This window comes from Equus quagga, chromosome 2 (assembly GCF_021613505.1).
Source record: "Equus quagga isolate Etosha38 chromosome 2, UCLA_HA_Equagga_1.0, whole genome shotgun sequence".
NCBI lineage: Eukaryota > Metazoa > Chordata > Mammalia > Perissodactyla > Equidae > Equus > Equus quagga.
The window spans coordinates 118,865,755-118,887,095 of record NC_060268.1 but is presented as its reverse complement, the minus strand read 5'-3'; the positions used below and the strand labels follow the sequence as shown (position 1 = coordinate 118,887,095).

Below are 21,341 nucleotides of genomic sequence, written 5' to 3'. Positions count from 1 at the left end.
ACACCTGTTCTCAGATCGACCTCCCCATCCTTGTCTCGGAACTGTGGCCTTCAACTTGGGTTTACAGTGGGTTTAGAGCCCGAAGACCTTAAGTTCCTCAGAGGTCTGTGTGACTCCTGTTAGAATCCACCCTAGCTGGGGCTCGAAGGTGGCTTGGCCACTGATGGAGGTGCCCTGAGTCCAGAAGGGGAGAGGTCAGGGACCTCCTCAAACACCCAGGAACCTGGGTCAAGCCCTGACACTATATCACAACAGTGCAAGTGGCCAGTTCTTCAGCACTGACACAGACATCGCGTGTCCTCGGCCATTTACCCCCAGCTCCATCCTTCATTTGTTGAGCAAGTATCTATTAAGGGCCTTTCTTTGCCAGGCGCTGGGACATAGCTGTCTCCTGGGCCTCTGAGCCTAGAGGACGGGAGAGACAGTTAATAGACAAGGACTTTCAACAGACAGGGAGGAGGAAACCACTGACTCCATAGGATGTAGTGGCCTGGGGTGTCTGGGTGGCAGGTGGCCCTGAGGGTCACCTGATCTTACAGATGGGGAAGTGACTGGAGAGTGCAGATGGGTGTAAGCAGGAGTAACTCGTATCACTGTGTAGATCTCCAAGGACAGCGATCCCTTCTCTCCCTGGAGCCGTCTCCTCTTCTCTCTCAATTATCTCTCCCTAGAGGGGTTGTCTTGTCCCTTCACCAGCCTGCTTCTTCCGACCTCTGCACAGATGTTCTGCTCAGTGTGGGGTACATGGACAGTGCCTCCCAGATTCAGCCTCACAATGCAGGGGTGGAGGAAGAGGGTCGCCCTTCTGGAAGTGTATCCTGTTGTCTGTGTTCCTCTGTCACATACCAAGCACTAGGAGAGATGCAAAGGGGGCTTTAGAGTCTGCCACCTCATAATGATAGGAAAGGGGCTCTGAAAGTGCTCTCAGAGTTCAGGCAACATGGAGCTTCAAGCAAGACAGCTTCGTGGGGAGATGGCCAGGAGCTGGACAGGCCAAATGTGATGTCCCTGGATGTCAGGGCAGGAGGGGCCCGGCATCATCGGGTTGAGCCTCTCCCCCTTCTAGGTGGGGAGGGCGTTTTGTGGGTGGAAAACAGTGGGGGCAAAGGAGGGGAAGTAGATGGGGCAGTCCAGGCATTCTGGTGAACAGCTTAACTCCGCAGCGCTGATGACCTTTCCCCTCTCCTTTCTCTGCCACCTCAGCCCAACTATGGAAACCAGCAATATGGACCAAACAGCCAGTTCCCCACCCAGCCAGGCCAGTACCCCACCCCCAACCCCCCACGGCCACTCACGTCTCCCAACTACCCTGGGCAAAGGATGCCTAGCCAGCCAAGTACGGGGCAGTACCCACCCCCCACGGTCAACATGGGGCAATATTACAAGGTGAGTCCCGCCACCCCACAGGCCCCTTCCCTCCTCACCACCTCACATCCCTACCCCAACCTGTGACATCCAGACCCTGTGTGTCCCCTGAAGTCACCAAGGGCAGGCAGAGATTTCTGGATATGTTATATGCTCAGAGCTATGCGTGTGGTAGCCAAAATGTCAGATTAGCTTTTCTTGGTTCCTATCCTCATGGTGCTCAAACAATGGTTTTCCTTCTCCTTTTACTATTTATGGCTCATACAAGATAGTAATAATAAAGGGAAATACATTCTTTAAAAAAAAACCACCCACCTGAATATATTAACATTTTATTCTGAACCTTGTCTGTCTACATGCATGCGGGCATCAACATGTTATATAGCTGTTGTTACTACTGTAACTTTGAATCTGTTTTTTTCACTAGACATGAAATCTTAAGCACGTTACTTATTGCTACAGAGTCTCTGTGATTTTCACTCTTAATGGCCACCTGACGCTCCACTGAGATACTTGCTCCTTACTTTATCGTCCCTTTCTGTTAGGCATTTGGGTTGTTGCTGATTTTTCACTTTTGAAATAACACTATGATGAATATTTTCAGGCACTGTTTCCTTCTTTGGGCTTATGATAAAGTGCATTCTTGGGAGTGAAGACTCTGGAAATATTTTACATTTATTTGTCAAGAACTCATGCCAATTTACGTGACCACCTGCCATGTGGGTTTACTATTTTTGCTCCAGCTTCACACTAGGTGTTTCTATTTCTTAAACTCTTTTGCTGGATTACTAGCTGTGGACAGGGAGAGGCAAAACGCTGTCCCCAGGAGGTGACCTGTTCTGTCCCTTTCCTGCTCCCCACCCCAGCACTGGGCAGGCCTCTTCAGCATCCCCTGTCCTCCTAGCAGATTTTCATTTCAGGGGAGAGAGTGGGCTTCTGGAAGCTTTTCTGCCTTCCATTCACAGCATTGTTTATCTCGTTTTAACAGCCAGAGCAGTTTAATGGACAAAATAACACCTTCTCGGGAAGCAGCTACAGTAACTACAGCCAAGGGAACGTCAATAGGGTATGTTCCTGATTTCGTCTTACGGATTACGACCCACGTGTACTTGTGTGTCCAAGAGGCCTCATTGTTCCCTCCCCAGCCTCTCTGGACATTAGTAGGGCCCAGGTCGGGGGTTAATTCCCAGGTCCTCTGTTGTGGGGCACAGATGGCTGGACAGAGAATACACATCTCTGGGTGGCTGGGCCAGGGACAAGTGTGGACCTGGCCAGTCCTGGAAGACAGCAAAGTATGGATTAAGAGAGGAAGGGAGAGGGGCTCCTAGGAGCAAACTGCCTCTTGATGCTGCAGGCCCGACTCCATCTGGGGCCCTGCTGGTGTAGGGTAGGGTGTGATGTAGGTAGCAGGAGACCTGGGCTCAATCCCAGCTCTCCTCTCCTTCCCAGATTACATTAGACCCTCACCCTAAGTGTATGTCCCCATTTATCAAATGGGAGGGGACCCTGCACCCCCGCATGGCACCATGACCCAAGTGAAGGGTAGGGAGGCCCATTGCAGGCCTGCCTGTCTCCCAATGGGGGCAGAGGGCTGAGTGCCAGCCAGGAGGGAGGGATGGCTTTCCCTGGGGGGCTCTCTTCATTTAGGGGAGGCAGGGCCATAGCCTTAGACCATGGGATGGTGGGGTGTATGCCTACAGCCATGGCTCCTTCTGTCCCTGTGACCCTATAACCTATCTGTGGTTTCTCTTTCCTCCAGCCTCCCAGGCCAGTTCCTGTGGCAAATTACCCCCACTCACCTGTTCCAGGGAACCCCACGCCCCCCATGACTCCTGGGAGCAGCATCCCCCCATATCTGTCCCCCAGCCAAGATGTTAAACCCCCCTTCCCACCTGACATCAAGCCAAATATGAGCGCTCTGCCACCACCCCCAGGTGAGTGCCCCACTGTCTCCCTTCTTCTGTCTGGCCAGCTCTGGGCAGCTCCACATAGGGCCCTGCAGCAGGAGCCAGGGGACTTGGAAGACAGACTCCCTGTGGGGGCTGGGCATGTGGAAAGGGCAGGAGGGCTTGAAAGCAGGTAAGCCCCACCCAGAAGGGAAATTTGAGACTGGGCTGCCAGCAGGCCTCCCTACCACCTGCCTGAGCAGCTGGAGGCTGGGAGGAAGCGCAGCTGTCAGCTGTGGAAAGGGGCTGGGAGAAGGATCCTGGGGCTTCCAGAGCAGGGAGCAGATAGGGGCAAGAGGGGATGCAGAGCTGGGATGAGTGGGGTGTGGAACGCAGGGGTGGTCGTGATGGGCTCCCTGGTGTACACGTGGGAGTTAACAGCTTCTATTGCCCTGTTAACACACATGCCTGTGTGTTCCTCTGAGTGTGCAGCCAAGGGTGTGTGTGTGTGTCGTGTGGGTGAGTAAGCCCCACGTATGGCCCTGGCACCCATGCTTCTGGGTGCCCATGGTGGCCACAGGCATGTGGCTCACCTACTCCTCCCCTGACCCAGCCAACCACAACGACGAACTGCGGCTCACATTCCCTGTGCGGGATGGCGTAGTGCTGGAGCCCTTCCGCCTCGAGCACAACCTGGCCGTCAGCAACCATGTCTTTCATCTGCGGCCCACGGTCCACCAGACACTGATGTGGAGGTGAGTGTCAGGCTCAATCCCAGCTCTCCTCTCACAGGCCCGAGCCAGGTGAAGGAGGTCCCTGGTGGTGACATCCCTCGGCCCAGGCACCCTAGTCAGGTGCCTGCCACCTTCACCTGTTCGGCATCGTTGACTGGGCCTTGCCCTGTGCAAAGCCCTGGGGATGTCATGGGGAACCTGCAGACACTGGGGAGACAGACAGGCAGTCTCAGCATAGTGGCCCAAGCTCGGGGACTCAGCTGTCACTCACCCTAGTCACTCACCCTGAGTTAGTGGTCAGGGACAACTTCCCGGAGAAAAAGGTGGCTGGCTGAGACCTAAAGCCTGAGAAGGAGTGTTCTAGCAGAGGCCTTGAGTTAGCAAAGGGGAAGCTGAATGTGGCTTGTTGTGGGAAGAGGCAGGAATGTAGAGAGGTTAGGCTGGAGTGGGAGCAGGGCTGGGTCAAGTTGAACCGGCAAGCCCTGCAGATTGCAAGGGGCTGGCCAGCAAGGCTACTGCTCAAACATCTGGACACGCTGAGGTGCAGGGTTTGCAGGTCCCCTGCTGGGCCAGGCCCTGTGTTCCCCACCTTCCACACCTGATCTCCTTTGATCTTGTGAGTGAGCAGTACTTGCCCCATTGACAATGAGGAAACTGAAGCCAGAGAGCTTGATTCACTTAGGGGAGTTCTTACAGCTAGTGTGGGGCTGAGCTGGGACTTGGCCCCAGGTCACTGGGTGCCAGAACCCGTTAATGTCTCCACCTTCAGTCCTTCCTCCTCAGGCAGGATTCATCACGTGCCTGTGACTAGAGCCCCTCAGTTGCCCAGTGAGCACCTTGAGGGCACAAGATGGGTCTGAGCTGGGCATGTGCACATGCATGCTTACACACACAGCTGGTATGTTGCCTCAGCCTCGCCGAGCAGGCCGTGGAGAGGATTGGAGATAGACCTGGGGTGGGCGTGAGAGCTTGAGGGTCAGACACTCAGGCAGGAGGGTGGGGAGACCCCTGTGCAGGGTCCTGCTTACCTACCCCTCCTTACCTGTGAGTGCTCTCACCTGGGAGGCCTCCTGTGGCCCTGGTTGCTGGCCTTGCTTGGTTTTTGTGCATACGTGGTCACTGCTGGGTTCATGGGGACTCCTTCAGGGCTGTGTCCTCGGGGCCCACCTCGGCGGGGACTAGCCAGACTTGGCCTTGGCCTGGGGCCCTTCTTCCAGCTGTTGTCTGAGAATCGGCATAACCAGCCTCCCAATTGGTCTCATGAAATTAGCATGTGTCTTTTTGTCTCTCTTTGTATGGGTGGGTGGGAGGGGGCCAGGGAAAATTGTTGCCAGAGCTGTGGGATGCGGCTGGGGTGAGCCGTATGTGGGCCATATGGGGGATTTGGGTTGTCGGGCTGGGTTTTGATGGAGATGTGGGCAGGGTGAGAGAGGAGAGTTCGAGAAGGCTGGAAGAGCAGTCGCAGCCGAGAATGGGATCCTGAGAGACTCGTGAGGCTGTGGAGATTAAGGGGTGTGTGGCCTGGCCAGGCGTCATCAAGGCCACAGGCAGTCCCCCTAGCAGAGCCGACCTGAGCCTCACCCTCACCCCCAGATCTGACCTGGAGCTGCAGTTCAAGTGCTACCACCACGAGGACCGGCAGATGAACACCAACTGGCCAGCCTCTGTGCAGGTCAGCGTGAACGCCACGCCCCTCACCATCGAGCGCGGTGACAACAAGACCTCTCACAAGCCCCTGCACCTCAAGCACGTGTGCCAGCCAGGCCGCAACACCATCCAGATCACCGTCACGGCCTGCTGCTGCGTGAGTGTGCCGGGCAGGGCTGAGGGCACCGTGTGGGAACCTGAGGTCTTCGCCCCCTCTAGTCCTCAGCCTGGTCCTTGGGTCTCTGTCCCTATCCCCACAGCCACCGAAGTGGTCTTCAGAAGCACGTTCCAGAAACATGCAGTGGTCCTCCAGGGCTGTGGAATAAAGCAAACTGGGGTGGGCCTCCAAAGACACTGAGCTCCGGCCTTAAGTATGGCTTTGTCCCTCTTATACCACAGCCTCCGTGCCATCTGCACACTCGCCTCCACTTACTCCTGTAGCCCCTCCTGGGCACTCCGCCACCCGTGTCCACCACCACCTTCCACTGGTGAAGTTCTGTGTGTTCCTCAAAGCTCGCCTCTGTTCTGGCCTCGTTCACAAGAAACGTTTATATTCTAATCACCTTTTCCCCTAGACCCAACTCCACCAAGTGTGGGGTTAACTCTCTCCCTTCCTCACCCACCTATGGCCTTAGAATCACGTGCATGACTGTGATATGAGACTACGACTGAGCCGTGCTCCTGTCCCACAGAGATCAGGGCCTTGCACACAGGGCTTGCTGGGGGTCCTGCGTGGAAGGAGAGTTCCTGTCTCACTCTGCTGGCCTCTCTGGGGACACAGATCCTACCCTTATGAACATAGGGGCAGTGAGGCCACCAGGAGTTAGGAGTCACAGGACAGGGGATGGTGTCAGAGTGAAGAGTCTGGGGGGCTTGTTGGGGTGTGCAGTCTTGGAAAGCCTCCTGAAGGAGTAAAGACCAGGGACGCTATCCTCTGGCAGGAAGGATGAAGGACACATGATGGGGAGCAGTGGTGAGTGAGGTTAGGAAGCAAGGTGGGCTGTAGTCCTGATGCTCGGTATCCCATAACCCCATCCCAGGGGTGTTTCAGTGTCATAGTCTTGTAGGCCTAGAGCAGAGGCAGCTATCCCTGGGTGGTGACCCCAGCCCGCATCCCCAGACTCATAGGGCCCTGGGCACATCGTGGGCTTTGAGGGCTCTTTCCCAGGTCCTGGGGGACCTGCCCCTAGAGTAGCATCACTGTGAACATGGACCCTTTCCTGCCCTTGGCCTCTAGGGGCCTTCGGGCACAGGACAGCCTAGGCCTGCAGAGGCTTCAGGTGGGGCAGGGTGATGAGGACCGTGGGGCAGAGACTGAGCGTCAACTCTTTCTCGGCAGTCCCACCTCTTCGTGCTGCAGCTGGTCCACCGGCCCTCTGTGCGCTCCGTGCTGCAAGGCCTCCTCAAGAAGCGCCTCCTGCCCGCAGAGCACTGCATCACAAAAAGTGAGTGGGACACAGGAGCAAAGAACCAGCCCCCACCCCACTGTATGTGGGTGGCTAGGAAGTGGTCACCGTCCACCCGGGACCGACCTTTGGCCCCATGCGCAACACACTGGGCCCTGAGTCTTCCTTGGCACCAGCTCTCACCCCTGACTCATACCCCTCCATCCAGGGCTGTGGGGATGATAAGAGGAGCACAGTACTGCAAGACCTAGTGGGAATTCTGACTTGTCTGCATAGGACATGAGGCAGATTAAAACAAAATGCCGTGATATAGACAGGCCAGACAGGCTTCCTGGAGTAGGTGATCACCTGGAAGGATGGGAGGAACTGACAAGGGGTGTGTTCACTGAGACGGAGGCACGGGGTGGATTCCAGACTGGCCTCCCAACCCGACAGCTTGTACCTAAAGTCTAGAGGGAGGGACTTGCTCAGTCCACTCCTTTGGAGGAGACACCCAGAGGACGACTCTTGGTGGTGGGGAGCACCATGCAGGGAGGTGACCACTGCTTCACCTTTGATTGTGCTTCTTCACATTACCTCCTGAGCCCTAGAATCCTGCCAGGCAGTTGTCTATTCCCATTGCAGAATTAAGTGCAAAAGCACCTAAGGGCCCTCTGCACTGACCCAGAAAATCAGTGGAGAAGTGCTGGACTAGATTTCTGCAAGTTTTGTGGAAAGTTCCCTTCCTAGTGAAAGCGAGGCCCGTTCTGCCTCTAAGCAGCCACCTCCAGGGGCACATGTACTCTATATGCATGGCACCTGAGAGCCGCTATTCCAGAGAGCTGGGCCTCCCGAGCGCCCCTTTGACCAGACCAGGGTGTGCTGAAGTTATTCACAGGACCTCCCAGGGTTTGAGGGGCTGGAGAACCAGGGTGAGTTTCGGCCACATGAGGACGTGGGAGGCGTGTGCAGGATGGCCCTGCCTTCTTATCCACCTGTGCCTCCCCCACCCCCCAGTCAAGCGGAATTTCAGCAGCGTGGCTGCCTCATCAGGCAACACGACCCTCAACGGAGAGGATGGTGTGGAGCAGACAGCCATCAAGGTGTCTCTGAAGTGCCCCATCACATTCCGGCGCATCCAGCTGCCTGCTCGAGGCCATGACTGCAAGCACGTCCAGGTGAGTGGTCCCAGCAGGCACAACTGTGGGGGAGCTATCTAGAGTCTGAGTGGGATGGCGAGGGGTTAGGCAGAGGGAGCAGCAGGGCCTGTCTCTGACCCCTGAAGGAGGTCTTAGCCCTCAGCGGCAGATTTCACTCTCTCCAGCTATCATTTGTCCTTTGAGCATCTTTTCTTGCTCAGGGCTACATTCCTAGGGGGCAACAGAACCAAATTTAGACAGTCCCTACCCTAGCAGGTGGCAGATGCCTGCTGGAAACCCCACACATACGGCCAGGGCTGGTTCAGCACCTGAGAACAGGGACCCCTCTGCCTGGTCTCTGCTGTGTCGCAGGGCCTTGCCCTGAGTAGATGCTGAGGAAATGGGTAGGATGCGTGTCACAGTCTAGGTGGCTACAACAGAGCAAATCCGGGCAACCCAGGGTAGGCCAGATTCATTAGATAGGGGCTTGGTCAGAGAAGGAATCTCAGAAGAGGGGCACAAGAAGCCATCCCTGGGGAGGCTGGGTGTGAGCATGCAGGCTGGGCTGGGAGGCAGAGGAAGTTGGGGGCCAGGCTGAGCAAACCCTCAGCCCCACTGTCACATGCACCTGGCCCTGAGGGCCTGTAGCGGGCAGGAGCCTCCCTCCCACCCTTCCTCACTCTGGGAGAACGTTGCAGGAAGGTGCATCGAAGCACTATCTGGTTGGTTTATTTGCTGACACACATTGATGAACTGGATTGGATATGTTCTCATTGCCTGGGCTGGGCTGATGGGAAGGCCTGAGTCCATATTGCCCCCAGCCTCAGTGAGCGGGTCTCTCATGGGGCAGGATCAGTGAAGGACGGCTGCGGGGGCATCAGGAAGGCTTCTTGGAGGACATAGGCAGTGGTCACCTGGGGCACTGGGGTGGTATGAGGAGGACTGGGCAGAAGCGTGGCAGGGACTCGGCTGCAAGTCAGCATAATCATCACCCCACCCAACAACCAGCCCACCACCTGTCTCCCTCCCTAGTGGGAGGTCTTCATTAGGGTCCCAGCGACAGGACTGCTTGCATCTAGGAGGTTTCTGCCAGTCCTGGTCTCATCTGTCTGTCTGTCTGTCTCTCTACCTCCACAGTGCTTCGACTTAGAGTCGTACCTGCAGCTGAATTGTGAGAGAGGGACCTGGAGATGTCCTGTGTGCAAGTGAGTGACGCCCACCCCAGCAGGAGCTTCCTCACCTCCACTGGCCTCCTCTGGCCCTGCTCTTTGGGGTCCAGCCCCTCCACCTGCCCTGAAGCAAAGAGAGAATGCAAACACAGCAGAGGCACTCAGGGGGCTGTGCACGGTCCCTCTGTGTCAAGCTGTTACAGGGTTACCCTCTCCTGTCAGTGCCTCCAGCAGTAACCAGCAGCAGGGACAGGGTCTCGTTGACACAGTGGGGAGGGGTTTGCTCTGGCACCCCCTAGGGTCCAGGAGCAAAGGTCAAGCCCTCCTCTCTCCTTTTCCAGTAAAACTGCTTTGCTCGAGGGCCTGGAGGTGGATCAGTACATGTGGGGCATCCTGAACGCCATCCAACAGTAAGTGGGCCTTCCTAGCTAGGGGCACATGGGGTGGGGGCGGGAACCCTGGCCTGGATTGGATGAGGTGAGTACGTGGACATCCCTGATACCCTCTCCCCTCTCCAGGCTGGCAGACCACTTGCCCATCTCTCTCACTTCTCTGTGACTGTGCCTGGGGGCAAATGAACTTTACAGAAAGGACCAACTTCAGCCAGTGCAGGAACCTGATAGTGCCCCCAACAGCCACTTCCTGGGTGGGAGGCCTTGGGAGCAGTTGACCTATGCCAGCCACTTGCTTTTCCTAGCCACAGTCTCCCCATCTCTCAAGATGGGAAAATTTCCCACACCTCTGTCATATGCAGAGCATCGTGAAAATGGAGGCAGGGGGCCTGGGCAGGGACACCTCAGTGTCTCTCCAAGCTGCAGGCTCTAGTGTCCAAAGCCCCATGCCCCAGAACCTCAGTTCTGCCCTCTCGCTCCCCCAGCTCCGAGTTTGAAGAGGTCACCATCGACCCCACATGCAGCTGGCGGCCAGTGCCCATCAAGTCGGACCTACACATTAAGGATGACCCTGATGGTATTCCCTCCAAGCGGTTCAAGACCATGAGTCCCAGCCAGATGATCATGCCCAATGTCATGGAGATGATCGCAGCTCTGGGCCCCGGCCCGTCCCCCTACCCACTCCCGCCTCCGCCTGGGGGCACCAACTCCAGTGACTACAGTAGCCAAGGTGGGTGATGCCGAACCAAGAGGGAGGCAGCAGGGCAGCCCCAAGTCCCAGTGGGGGCACAGGATTTCTGGGCTGATGGTGGCAGGTGCAAGGGGGTGTGGTCTGAAGAGGCAGAGGTAATTCACATTCCCAAAAAACCATGCCACATCACTGGACTTGAGGGTAGCGTGTCCCATGCAGCGCCATCCACCCCTCAGTCCACCGACCTAGTTCCATCCATCCCTGAGGGTTGGCACCCGGCTGGAAAGGTATGAGTGAGGAGCTGCCCCAGCAGCCAGCCTCCTGCCTCCCCACCCTGCCCAGCCACCTCTCCTGACAGCTCCTTGAGTCCGGCAGGCAGGTGCCAAGCCAAGTGGCTTCAGAGCCTGCTTTGCTGGGGACACAACTGCCACCTCTTCCCAGCCCGAATGTTCCCTGGGGCCGCTAGCAGAGAATACTCCCACTTGGAGTTCTTGGTCCTCCCATGTTTCTCTCTGACGTCTATATTGTCCTTGTCCCCGCAACTCTTCCACCCTCCCAGGGACAGAGTCCAGGGGCCTAGAGCTCCACCATTTGGCCGCCAAGGTCACCATCAGTGGCCTCTTACTCTCCCTGCTGCCCCGACCAAGCTTCATCCCTACTGCCCTCGGTTCCTAGAAAGTACCCACCCACCTCAAACACAGGATGCAACTCACCAACAGGATCCCTGCTCTTAGGGACCCAGGGCTCCTAGAGGATTAGAGACCTAGAGAGGTTAGCCCATCTAGCCAGAGTCCACAGGATACCGAGGGCCCTGGCTTTGCAGCATGCTGATGCTCTGACCCTTGCTATGGCCACGTGCTGGAGGGAGCAGTGGCCATGGAGGCCAGATAGATGGCTTCTAATGGTTGAGTCCAGTGCAGCTTTCTTCACGGACTTGGCAGATTCTGACCTCCCGCTCTGGGCCTGGGTTGAAGGGCAGCCATCCAGGGGGCTAACTCAGCAGATCCTGAGGAAGGCTCAGACTTGGGCCTCATTCCATGTCCTCCTCCACTGCAGGAACCTGGCCCACCTGTTCTCCCACTCTGCCCTTCCTCGCAGCTGTAGAACAGCACGTGCCCTGTTGTGTTGAGGCCACGGAAAAGGCTGCATCACTGCCCCGTTGTACAGCTCAGAGGTCTGAGGCTGCAGGAGCCAACTCAGCCTCGCAGGAGGACAGGACCTGGTTCTTAATTTAGACACTTCCTGACCCCCGGAGGCAGCTGTCTTCCCTCTGGGTGATGACACCCCCCATTCCCTGCCATCTTGTTCCCTCCCAGGCAACAACTACCAGGGCCATGGCAACTTTGACTTCCCCCACGGGAACCCCAGTGGGACGTCCATGAATGACTTCATGCATGGGCCCCCCCAGCTCTCCCACCCCCCGGACATGCCCAACAACATGGCCGCCCTCGAGAAGCCCCTCAGTCACCCCATGCAGGAAACTGTGAGTACCTCTTCCTCGCCTCTACGTGGGGCTGACGGGGGTGGAGGGCTCACCCTGGGACCTTTCTAATGTTTGCCTAGTTCCCTCCCAGGCAAAGGGGAGGACTGAGAATTGGGTCTGGGGGCTCAGAAGGAAGTGAGAGGCCTGACGGAGGCTGGGTCATGGCCCAGCAGTGTCCTTGGACTTGGCTGTTTCACCCAGGACATTGAATTCTGAGGAGAAGCGGGAAGCTTCAGTCTCCTCCCTGCACACACACTCTGTGCATACACATGCATGTGTGCACACCCACTACATATGCCCCCATACACCCCTGTACACCCACCACGTACACACACACCCCCACTCACCCTCTCCCCTACTTTCACACACTCTTACACTACCTCACTGTAGCCCTAGCCATCTAGAATTTTGTCCCATACCCAGGCACTTTACGTCCCAGGGGTCTGAATCTTGCAAACAGAAATGTTGGGAAGGCTACGTATTCTGAGTGTTCCCTTCTCGTCCTGTTTCACATTTATTAACACATACACTGTGTTGCTGAGAAAGCTCCTTGCGGGTAAGGTGTCCTGTACCGTCCAGAGGCCTCCCCTTCCTGAGGCCCCAATGGCGGTGGTAGAAGGCCTTGCTGCCCGCAAGTCCTCATCTAATGGGCGATGGATGATTCCACTCCATTTAGCAGATGATTCCTGAGCCAGTGCTCCAGGCTGGGCCTTGTGCCAGGTGTAAGCAAGACAGATACAGGCCTTGTGCTAAAGGAGCAAAAGTCCTGGCCGTGCCTGGATGGAAGAAAGTGTTGGAGTTTTGGGGAAACTGAGACTGAAGTCTGAGGCCTCAGTTACTCTGTCTGTCCCTGGTTTCTCACCTTAGGTGGAGGGTAGGGGCAGTCACTGAAGGCCTGGGCCACGCCAGCCAGAGAGAAGGGTCCAGGGCTCCCACCAGTGACTGACAGCAGGGTTGGGTGGGCCTACACCAGAAGGTGCCACTCCATACTCTCTCATCCTCCATCACATGGCCGGAAGGAAGGGGCCTCTGGATTGTTCCACATGGAATTGCCTCTGGCACTGGATCAGGAGCTGCCTGTGGGCCTGAGCCACCTGATTCTCAGCAAGAGTGACTATTAACCAAAAGGACTCACTCTAGGTGAGGAGCACTGTAGCAACTTTGCCATGGGACCCCAGGATGCCAAGTTAGAAATAGCTGCTTTCATGGGGCTTCAGGCATATTTTTGCAAGTTACTTTCTGTCCCCCGGGGCTTCCAACTTCTAGGGGCCTCTCTCCTGGCCCCCCTTCCCCAGCCCTGCTCCTCAGGATCTCAGCATTCCACACCCAGATCATACCCTGCACATACTCACGGAACACATCCTAAGCCCTCACAATTCCCAAAGCTGGAAAATGACAGATGGATGCCATGTACTTCCTGTGTCCAACAAGGCTTTCTCCTGCCTTGTTAGCTGCCGCCAGGATTCTTTGCAGAGGAACCTAAACTCAGAAGTTGACGTCACAGCCCCCCAGGGTACTCCCCAGATAGGCATTGTCCTTCCCCATTTCTGGTCTCTCTCTAGACAGCAACTGGACTCAGAAGTCCAGCTATGCAAGGTGGAGTAGTGGAGTCACTGATAAACTTCCCCCACACCTGCCCAGCCAGAGCAGCCTGGACCCCAGCTGAGCACATGACCAGGAAGGGTTCCCATGTGCCTGGGGAGTCGGGGAGGGCTCCACCCAGACACTGATTCACCCAAGGACACCTCCCAACCAGGTGACAGGTTGACAGGTATTTCAGCAGATCCCAGAGAGCACCTGTTCCTTAGAGCCCTGGGACATTCCAGCAAGATGTCAGGGCTAAGGGTGTCAGATCCAGGGACTGCCTGTCCTCAGTGGGCTGCCCCAGGAGTATGGAGCCCCTCCCTGCTTCCTGCCCCTTGCCACCCAGAATGGACGCTGTAGGGCATCCACAGGCATGGGAGGGAGTCAGAAGCTGGCCTCATACTGACCAGCTGTGGTGGCCATTCTTCCCGTCTCTCCTGGTCCTTCTTACCTCATGTGCATCCCACACATGATCTCCTAGGGTCTCCAATCCCACTGTTGTGCAGTCATCCCCCATTCAGGGCCCAGGCTGGAGGGGCACTGTGCTGTGTTGGGCCACCTGGACTATGAGCAGAGGTCAGCCCACAGCAAGGCCTGAGGAATAGCACTTACGAGAAATGGGAGGGGGAACTAGAGTTTGGAGAAGATCATGGATAGTATGGCTGCCATTTCCAAAACCAGAAAGGAAGAAAGTGTAAATGTCTCTGTGTGGCCCAGAAGACAGGGTGGGCAGGAGGGTACTAAAAGACCAAGGAGACATTTGGTCACTGGGCTGCCCGTTCCAATGAGCAGCCTGGCCAGTCGGTGAGCTCCCCTTCATTAGCAGAGTGCAGGAGGGGCTGGGGGGTCTGTCAGAGATGCTGGTAATAGCGTGAGGGCCTGGACTCGGCCTTTCTCTCTGAGGTCTGAGCTCTGAAGGAGGACCTGCTTAGAGCAGCAAACAGACGAGCAGGGGCAGTTGAAATCTCACCCACACACAGCCCCCGTGTGTCAGTGCATAGGCACATGGAGGGCGTGGGTTCTCTGGTTCATCTGTTAGAGAAGCACAACCTGCCCCAGCCTCAGCGAGGCATGCCCTCCATGCACCCTTGGGCTCTGGGAGGCATGGAGGTGCCTGCATTCTTCAGTACCATGTGAGTGCAGCCTGTAGCTGCCTAGATGGGTGGTCAGGAGGAAGGGTCTGGCAGTACTGAGAAGCCCCTTTGACTTCGGCTCAATTGCACCCTACCCTGGGCAGCAGGCAGGGTTTGCACTAAGGCCCTGGCTGCCACCACCTCGGGCTCTCAAAAGGAAGCTTCGTGCCCAGCATGGCCCCCTGCCCAGGGCCCACCGGTGGGGCTCAGACCCACTCCTGAGCTGCACTCCTGCCCCATGCTGTCTGTCCGTGTCTGCTCTCCACTGCCCTGGCCCTCAGGGGCCTGCACCACGCTGCCAGCAGCACCCCTTCCGCTTCCCCACTCCCTGGAAACATGCCCATTTTGCTTCTTCATTCTGCCCTCGCTGTTGTTCATTGTGATGGTGTCTGGGCTGGAGAGGCAGAGGGGCTCTCAGTGTTTGTGCTTGTCTCAGAGCCCCTGGCTGCCTCCCTCCCAGCCCACGTGGCCTCAAAGGCCCTCTCCCCTGCCATCCTCCCCACAGCCTCCCTGACTGGTGGTTTTTGGGGAGGACTTTTTGCTTCTCCACAAAAAAAAAAAGCATTCAGCTTTGTAAAGGGGGGTTTGTTTTGGGGGTTTGTTATTTTCCTGGTTTTGTTTGGTTTTCATTTCTCCAGGCATCTCGTCGCTGTACCTCGTCACCTCACCTTTCTTTTCTCCTGCTCTCTCCTCCTCCACAGATGCCACACGCTGGCAGTTCTGACCAGCCCCATCCCTCCATACAACAAGGTTTGCACGTCCCACACCCCAGCAGCCAGGCAGGGCCTCCATTACATCACAGTGGGGCTCCTCCTCCTCCTTCCCAGCCTCCCCGGCAACCGCCACAGGCCGCTCCCAGCAACCATCCACACAGCGACCTGACCTTTAACCCCTCCTCAGCCTTAGAGGGTCAGGCCGGAGCACAGGGAGCATCAGACATGCCGGAGCCTTCGCTGGATGTAAGTTGGGGCTGCCACTTGCCTTGGCCTGGGGCTAGGCCTGGCACTGGGACCTGCCCAAGAGCAGGGGTGGGTATTGAGGGCTTGAGACCCAGGGTGGAGGAGGTACAGCTATGAGGGGGTGGGTGGTGGGTGGGCCCATCCAGCCTCCCCTGGCTCCAGAACCAGGGAACCCCACAATGGGGAAGCCTCACCAAGGGTCTGAGCGTCCCCTCCCCACTCTGCTGGCCCCTGCCCCCTCGTCCCCTTGGCTACAGTCCTGCAGCCAAGCCCTGCCTCGCCTTCCACCCAAACCCTTAGAGTTCTTCTGGGCCCAGGTTCTGGAGGCAGCACAAGAGGGTCCTTGCCCTTCTTCCCCCCAGCCCCACCCCTGCCCTCTCCCCCAACACTGAGCTTGCCATCTCCGTGTCTGCCCCACTCTCTAGCCCAAGGCAAGGGAAGGGCTGGAGTGACAGGGTCCCTCTGTCTCACTGGTGTTTGTCTGTCTTTAGTTTCTTGTCCGTGTGTTGTCCATTCCCTGTGCTTCTGCTTGCTCCATCGCTCACTCTGAGAAAGGCCCCTGTGTGGGTGAAGTAGGATTATCCTTGGGTCATGCGAGGGGGTTACTGAGGTGGAAGTGGGCAGCTGAGATTCATGAGTCTCTCACCTTGAGACCTGAATGATTTGGAAGGTGGAGTGAGGGGGATGCTCTGAATGATGGGTGCTGGGCAGCTGGCCAGGGCTAGCCAGGAAGGGACACAGCATTTGCCCCTCCCATCCCACACCCCTAGGCTCTAGATTCCCAGAGAGGAGGCCTGGCCTCTCTTTAGCCACTCCTGTCCTTCACATCGCAGCCTTGCTGTCACCCTCAGCCCCAGTGTTGGAGTCTTTGTGGTGAATGGGGTTTACTCAGCTTTGTGGCCATCTTGGATTCTTACCCAAATCTCCTCCCCAGACAAGGCCAGTGGGGGTGCTTTTAGGTTCATGAGGACCCCTCATGTGACAGAACAACTCCAGAGACCTCACAGTAGAGGGTAGGGACTGTCTGCAGCCTCTGCCCAGGGGGCGCAGGGAAGGGCAGTGCTGGTAGCCAGCCACGGGCTCACCAAGGAGTGGTGAGCTCTTGGGAGAGGTCCAGGGTAGTGGGAGCTACAGGGACCGCCGGGCCTTATGTGCAAAGCCATGTGGTTTCTCCTGGGAGGCCCAAGTGACCCACAGCTTCTCACACAGGGTCTCAGGGAGCCAGAGGAACACTGTGATCAAGAGGAAGCCCCTTGACCCGCTATGAGCTTTCCCAGCTGGTGGGCTGGGGAATTCTCTCTCCCAGGCTTAAAATAAGCATGAGTGTGCCCTAGACTGGCACAGTGGCCTATTTGGGGACAGCTGGCACTATTATTCCCCTGTTGGGACCAGAATTCTGGGAGGCAGGTAGAGGGCAAATGAACGGGCCTGGGGCTGCCCCTCACCCTGGGCCACCCTGGCCCTCAGCTGACACCTCATCTGGGCTTCTGTACTCTTTTCCAGCTCCTTCCAGAACTCACAAATCCCGACGAGCTCCTCTCATACCTGGACCCCCCCGACCTGCCAAGCAATAGTAACGATGACCTCCTCTCTCTCTTTGAGAACAACTGAAGCCCACCCCTCCGTCGGGGCCATACCCCCTACTCTGCCTCCTTCCCTGTCTGTCCCACACACACTTTCCCGCTGGGAGCCTGTGCCCTCCGACCGCCCCTTCTGCGGCCTTCTCAGAGCAAGGGGGCGGGAGGGTGCGCTGTGAAGGCTGTGTGGATCGGGAGCCCACGCCCAGAGCAGGCCCTGAAGAAGACCCTTGTCATGGGGAGCTGGCCTCCTGAGAGGCATACGCTGACGACGGCTTCCTGGTCCCTCTGTGTGTGCTGATTCCAAAAGACCCCGTGCCCCCCAGGTTCTACCAGTTTCTAAACTGTGACCCTGCCTCCCTACTTCCTGGCCCAGAGCCTCCTTCAAGTGACTGTGCGCCTGAGAGAAGGCCCCCCCGAGACCCAGGCGGGCCCTGAGCCTTGGAGGAGCAGTGACGGTTGACGGCAGTGAGAATGGTCTGCCCACCACCACCACCACCCACCACAGAAAAGCACAAACCTCTGGGAAAGAGAACTCTCTCCTGGGCCAAGGACATCACTTTGACCCCTGACCTCTAAGCCAAGATACCCTGTAAATACTCTCTCTCAGAAAGCAGAGAAAAAGGACAAGATTCTGCATTCGAGAGAGGGTGTGCCATTCCTGCTTGGGGATGGGTGGGAAAGGGGATCAGGGCCTCCTCAGAGCCAGGGCAATGCAGCAAGATGGCTTCGGGACCTTTGGACTGAGGCCAGGGCCCGGCTTTGAGGGGCAGAGGAAGAGAGAGCCCACCTGACATTACTGTGCCCTTAGTCAGGGGGCGAGGGATGCCTCTAGCCAGAGTCAAATGGGAACGGCAACTTAGAACTTTGCTCCAAGCCACCCCGTTTTTAAACACAACTTAAAGCTATGAAGTCATCTGGAGAAAAGGAATGTTGGACTTGGACAGCAAGCAAACCGTTTCTCTCCATTTGTTCTGTTTCCTTCTTCCTGCTCCCTCACCTCTCCAAGACTGTTACTAGGGACACCCACTTCCCTCTGTCCCAGCTCCCCTTTGTACACCTAGACGGCAAGGTAGGATGGTGGGAAGGCAGGGGAGATGTGGGCTCAGGCGCATGCAAGGGCATAGCAGCAGGACCCAGGCATCAGCATGTCTCCTGCCCCCTTGTCCATCTGTCTCTGCTCAAGGCTGCCCCCAGCCCTGGCCCAGTCAGGCATCACATGTGCCGGGATGGACCCAAGAGCATCCTGTGGTGTTTGTGGCTGCCTCAGATGCCCCACCTGGCTGGCAGCCTTTCCCTCCCTCTGTATCCCTCTGCCCTCGAAAGCTCACCCCACACTCCTGCTCGCTCAGGCAGAAGCAGCCTCTGGTTTTCCTTCCACTGCTTGGCTCCATCTGGCCTGCTGTTCTTGGAGTCTCCTGGGTAGCTTGTGTGTCTCTTTTGTTTCAGGCTCATCCGTGCTCCCCTAAGCCGCATGGCCTGTGCTGCTGCTGGGCTGTCGGGTCACTTGAGTCACATCTGTAAAATCATTGCCCCCTCTTCCACTGCTGCCTGGGGCCTCTCCTGCTCTCCCATTCACTGTCCGTGTTCTCAGTCTCCGTCTCCCTCTCTGTGGCGGGTGGTCCCCAGCACTCCTCTGGATTTGACCAGAACGGTGACCCCAGCTGTTGACCTCCAGTCACCATACCAGACGGCCAGCACAAGGTTTTCTGTAGGACAGCTGCCATTGTCACCCCCACGCCCCGCTTTTTTCCTTTGTCCTATTGTCAAGGTTTTTTCAAACAGTGTGGTGTTCAGTATGCAAATCAATTATTTTAAGAATTGCTTTTGTAAATATCTTTGTGAATATTTTAGTATCGTCTTTGATAATATTCAACATTTTCATGACCTGGTTATAGCCTTTGCTGGTGTTTTTAAAATACCTTGACTCAATGACAAAAACAGAGTCTTTTTTTAAAAAAATAACAAACAAAAACAAAAAAGCAACCAGGGCTGTTTGTACAGATGATGGGGCAAAGAGCGTGGGTGGCTGTGCCGTGACTCAGGAGACCAGGCCGGCCACTGTTTGGAGCCATCCCCAGTCGGCTGGTGGGGACAAAATGATGCCAGGTAGCATGTGGCCATCCTTGCTCAGTGGCCGATAGCCCCGGCAGGTGGTCACACTGTCGGGCCATCTGGGAATGTTCCGCCCAAACTGACTGACAGATGCCTTCCTTAGAAGTTCCTGCTTCCTGTCGTGCTACTTTGTCCCAGAAAGGCCTGGGGTCCTCCTGGTTCTTACTGGGAGTCCCCACTCTGCTCGCTGACCTACTCCCAGCTTTCTGGTGCAGAGGGTCAATATGCTCCCCACAGCCCAGGTGCCAGGAGCCATGGGCTGGGCACCTGAGGCAGGTTTCCTGGGCCCCCTCGCAAGCGAGCCTCCACCAGCAAGTTCGGCAAAGAGCTTTCCTGAACCGTGGTGCCTGAAGCCCATGCTCTGGGGGTGCACTCTTCCAGAGTGATTTTGGCCAGGGGGTGAGGGAGGCATGAAGGCGTCCAGGGCTGGAACAAGCCCCAGCTGGTGACAGATTCAGGTGACAACAGCCTCCCCAAGCAGGGTCGGTTCTGAACTCTGGGGAGATGCTTCCCTGATCCTTTCGGACAACTACTTGGAGCCATAAGTAACCTCAGCAAAAACGAGGCCTCAGCAAACCACTTCTCCATGACGAGCATCCACCCCAGCCATAGGCATATGCCTGTTGCCTCTCCACTGGGTGGGTAGGGCGCCGGCCGGCAGGCAGGAAGGCCCAAGTACAGGCAATCACCCCATCTTGGTTTGAAGCTTTACCCAGGTATCATGTTCCCTGTAGCCATTTTATTTTTTAAGAAACTTCTAATCATTTCTCCCTAATGGAAGCCCTAACCCCCCAGAGAGCTACACATCTGCTCCCTCTGCCTGACCTATCCAGATAGGGCGACGTCAGCATCAGAGACTCAAGGGACGTGTGTACATATGTAAATGAGAAATAGAGACATGTTAACAGATGCATTCATTTTCCTTGGAATGTGTATTGTTTTTATTTTATGGAACAAAACAAAAAAAAAAAGGCTTGAACTCCATCTTAACATGGAAAAACTAGATCCTGTTCGTTAGCGTCTGTGAGGTCGGTCTCTCCACATTTGTCTCACTCATGTAAGATACTCTGACCCTTGTGCAAAGGAGCTTTTGTTCTGTTTTGTTGTTATTTTACCTACATGTACTATTTAGCTTCAGTGTACTAGTCCTGCCACCTGTGTATTTTTAGGGTGCTATGGAAATAATGAAAAGAAACGGGGATTTCAGAAGAAAATTGTAATCAAATTCATACTTTGTATAATTTTTGATATCATGACTGCAGGTGATTCACACATACCCATAAACACACCCACAGTGCAGCCTGAAGTAACTCCCACAGAAACCGTCGTCGTCTTTGTACATGTATGTACAATGCAACCATTTCATACTTCAAACTGGTCAGAAAACTAATTGTGATTTCTAGTCTTGCAAAGCTGTATGTAGTTAGATGATGTGACAACTTCTAATATTTATCTAATAAATATGTATTCAGATGAAACCTGTATATTAGGTGTTCATGTGGTTATTTTGTATTTAAAGATCAAATTATTTGACTATTGCTAGACATTTCTATACTCTGTTGTAACACTGAGGTATCTCATTTGCCCATGTTAATTTTTTTCTAAATAAATTGACAAAAATGAAGGTTTGGCGAATTAGCTATTTTGTGAATGTCAAGGAGTGATTGGGGTGTCTTTGATTTTGCTTTTAAACCACCACCCCTGCCCGATCACCTTGCAAAAAAAGCAAGCACACATGCAGTCAGGTGGTCTGGGTGTGGGCCTGAAGAAGCCCCTGCCGCGGGTGTCTCTGAAAGAGGACCTAGGGCAGGTTAGTGTTTAGAGTCCAGTGTCCTAGCCTCCTCCTGGTGGGACCCCAGTCTCCAGCAGGCCCTGCTCCTGGCGGTGGGACAGACAGGCAGGGAAAGGGGGCCTGAACAAGGCCAGGCCCTATAGGGGGTGCTGGGGCCTCAGGCCATGTGTGACGCAGGGAGGGTGTGTGATGCTGGCGGGTCTTTGATAAAAAAGACCGCAAGCTCCTTGTGGATTTTCTGAGTTTAAGGAACAGCGCTAGAGGGTACTGTCCAAACCATTCTAGAATGA

At 55.9% G+C, this 21,341-nt stretch overlaps 1 protein-coding gene across 8 annotated transcripts in view; it reads left to right on the top strand.

Moving 5' to 3' along the window:
* ZMIZ1 (zinc finger MIZ-type containing 1) overlaps positions 1 to 20,743 on the top strand; it is a 236,780-nt gene extending 216,037 nt beyond the window's left edge. For all 8 annotated transcript variants that reach the window (XM_046654623.1, XM_046654622.1, XM_046654626.1 and 5 more), the window contains 13 exons: positions 1,204 to 1,386; positions 2,354 to 2,431; positions 3,125 to 3,299; positions 3,865 to 4,006; positions 5,579 to 5,789; positions 6,972 to 7,077; positions 8,035 to 8,195; positions 9,294 to 9,361; positions 9,667 to 9,735; positions 10,203 to 10,447; positions 11,725 to 11,891; positions 15,310 to 15,567; positions 17,071 to 20,743. In XM_046654623.1, coding sequence (XP_046510579.1) covers positions 1,204 to 1,386; positions 2,354 to 2,431; positions 3,125 to 3,299; positions 3,865 to 4,006; positions 5,579 to 5,789; positions 6,972 to 7,077; positions 8,035 to 8,195; positions 9,294 to 9,361; positions 9,667 to 9,735; positions 10,203 to 10,447; positions 11,725 to 11,891; positions 15,310 to 15,567; positions 17,071 to 17,178 — 1,971 coding nt within the window. In that variant the 3' untranslated portion in view covers positions 17,179 to 20,743. The remainder of the gene's footprint in view (positions 1 to 1,203; positions 1,387 to 2,353; positions 2,432 to 3,124; positions 3,300 to 3,864; positions 4,007 to 5,578; positions 5,790 to 6,971; positions 7,078 to 8,034; positions 8,196 to 9,293; positions 9,362 to 9,666; positions 9,736 to 10,202; positions 10,448 to 11,724; positions 11,892 to 15,309; positions 15,568 to 17,070) is intronic.
* The last annotated feature ends 598 nt before the right edge of the window (positions 20,744 to 21,341 follow it).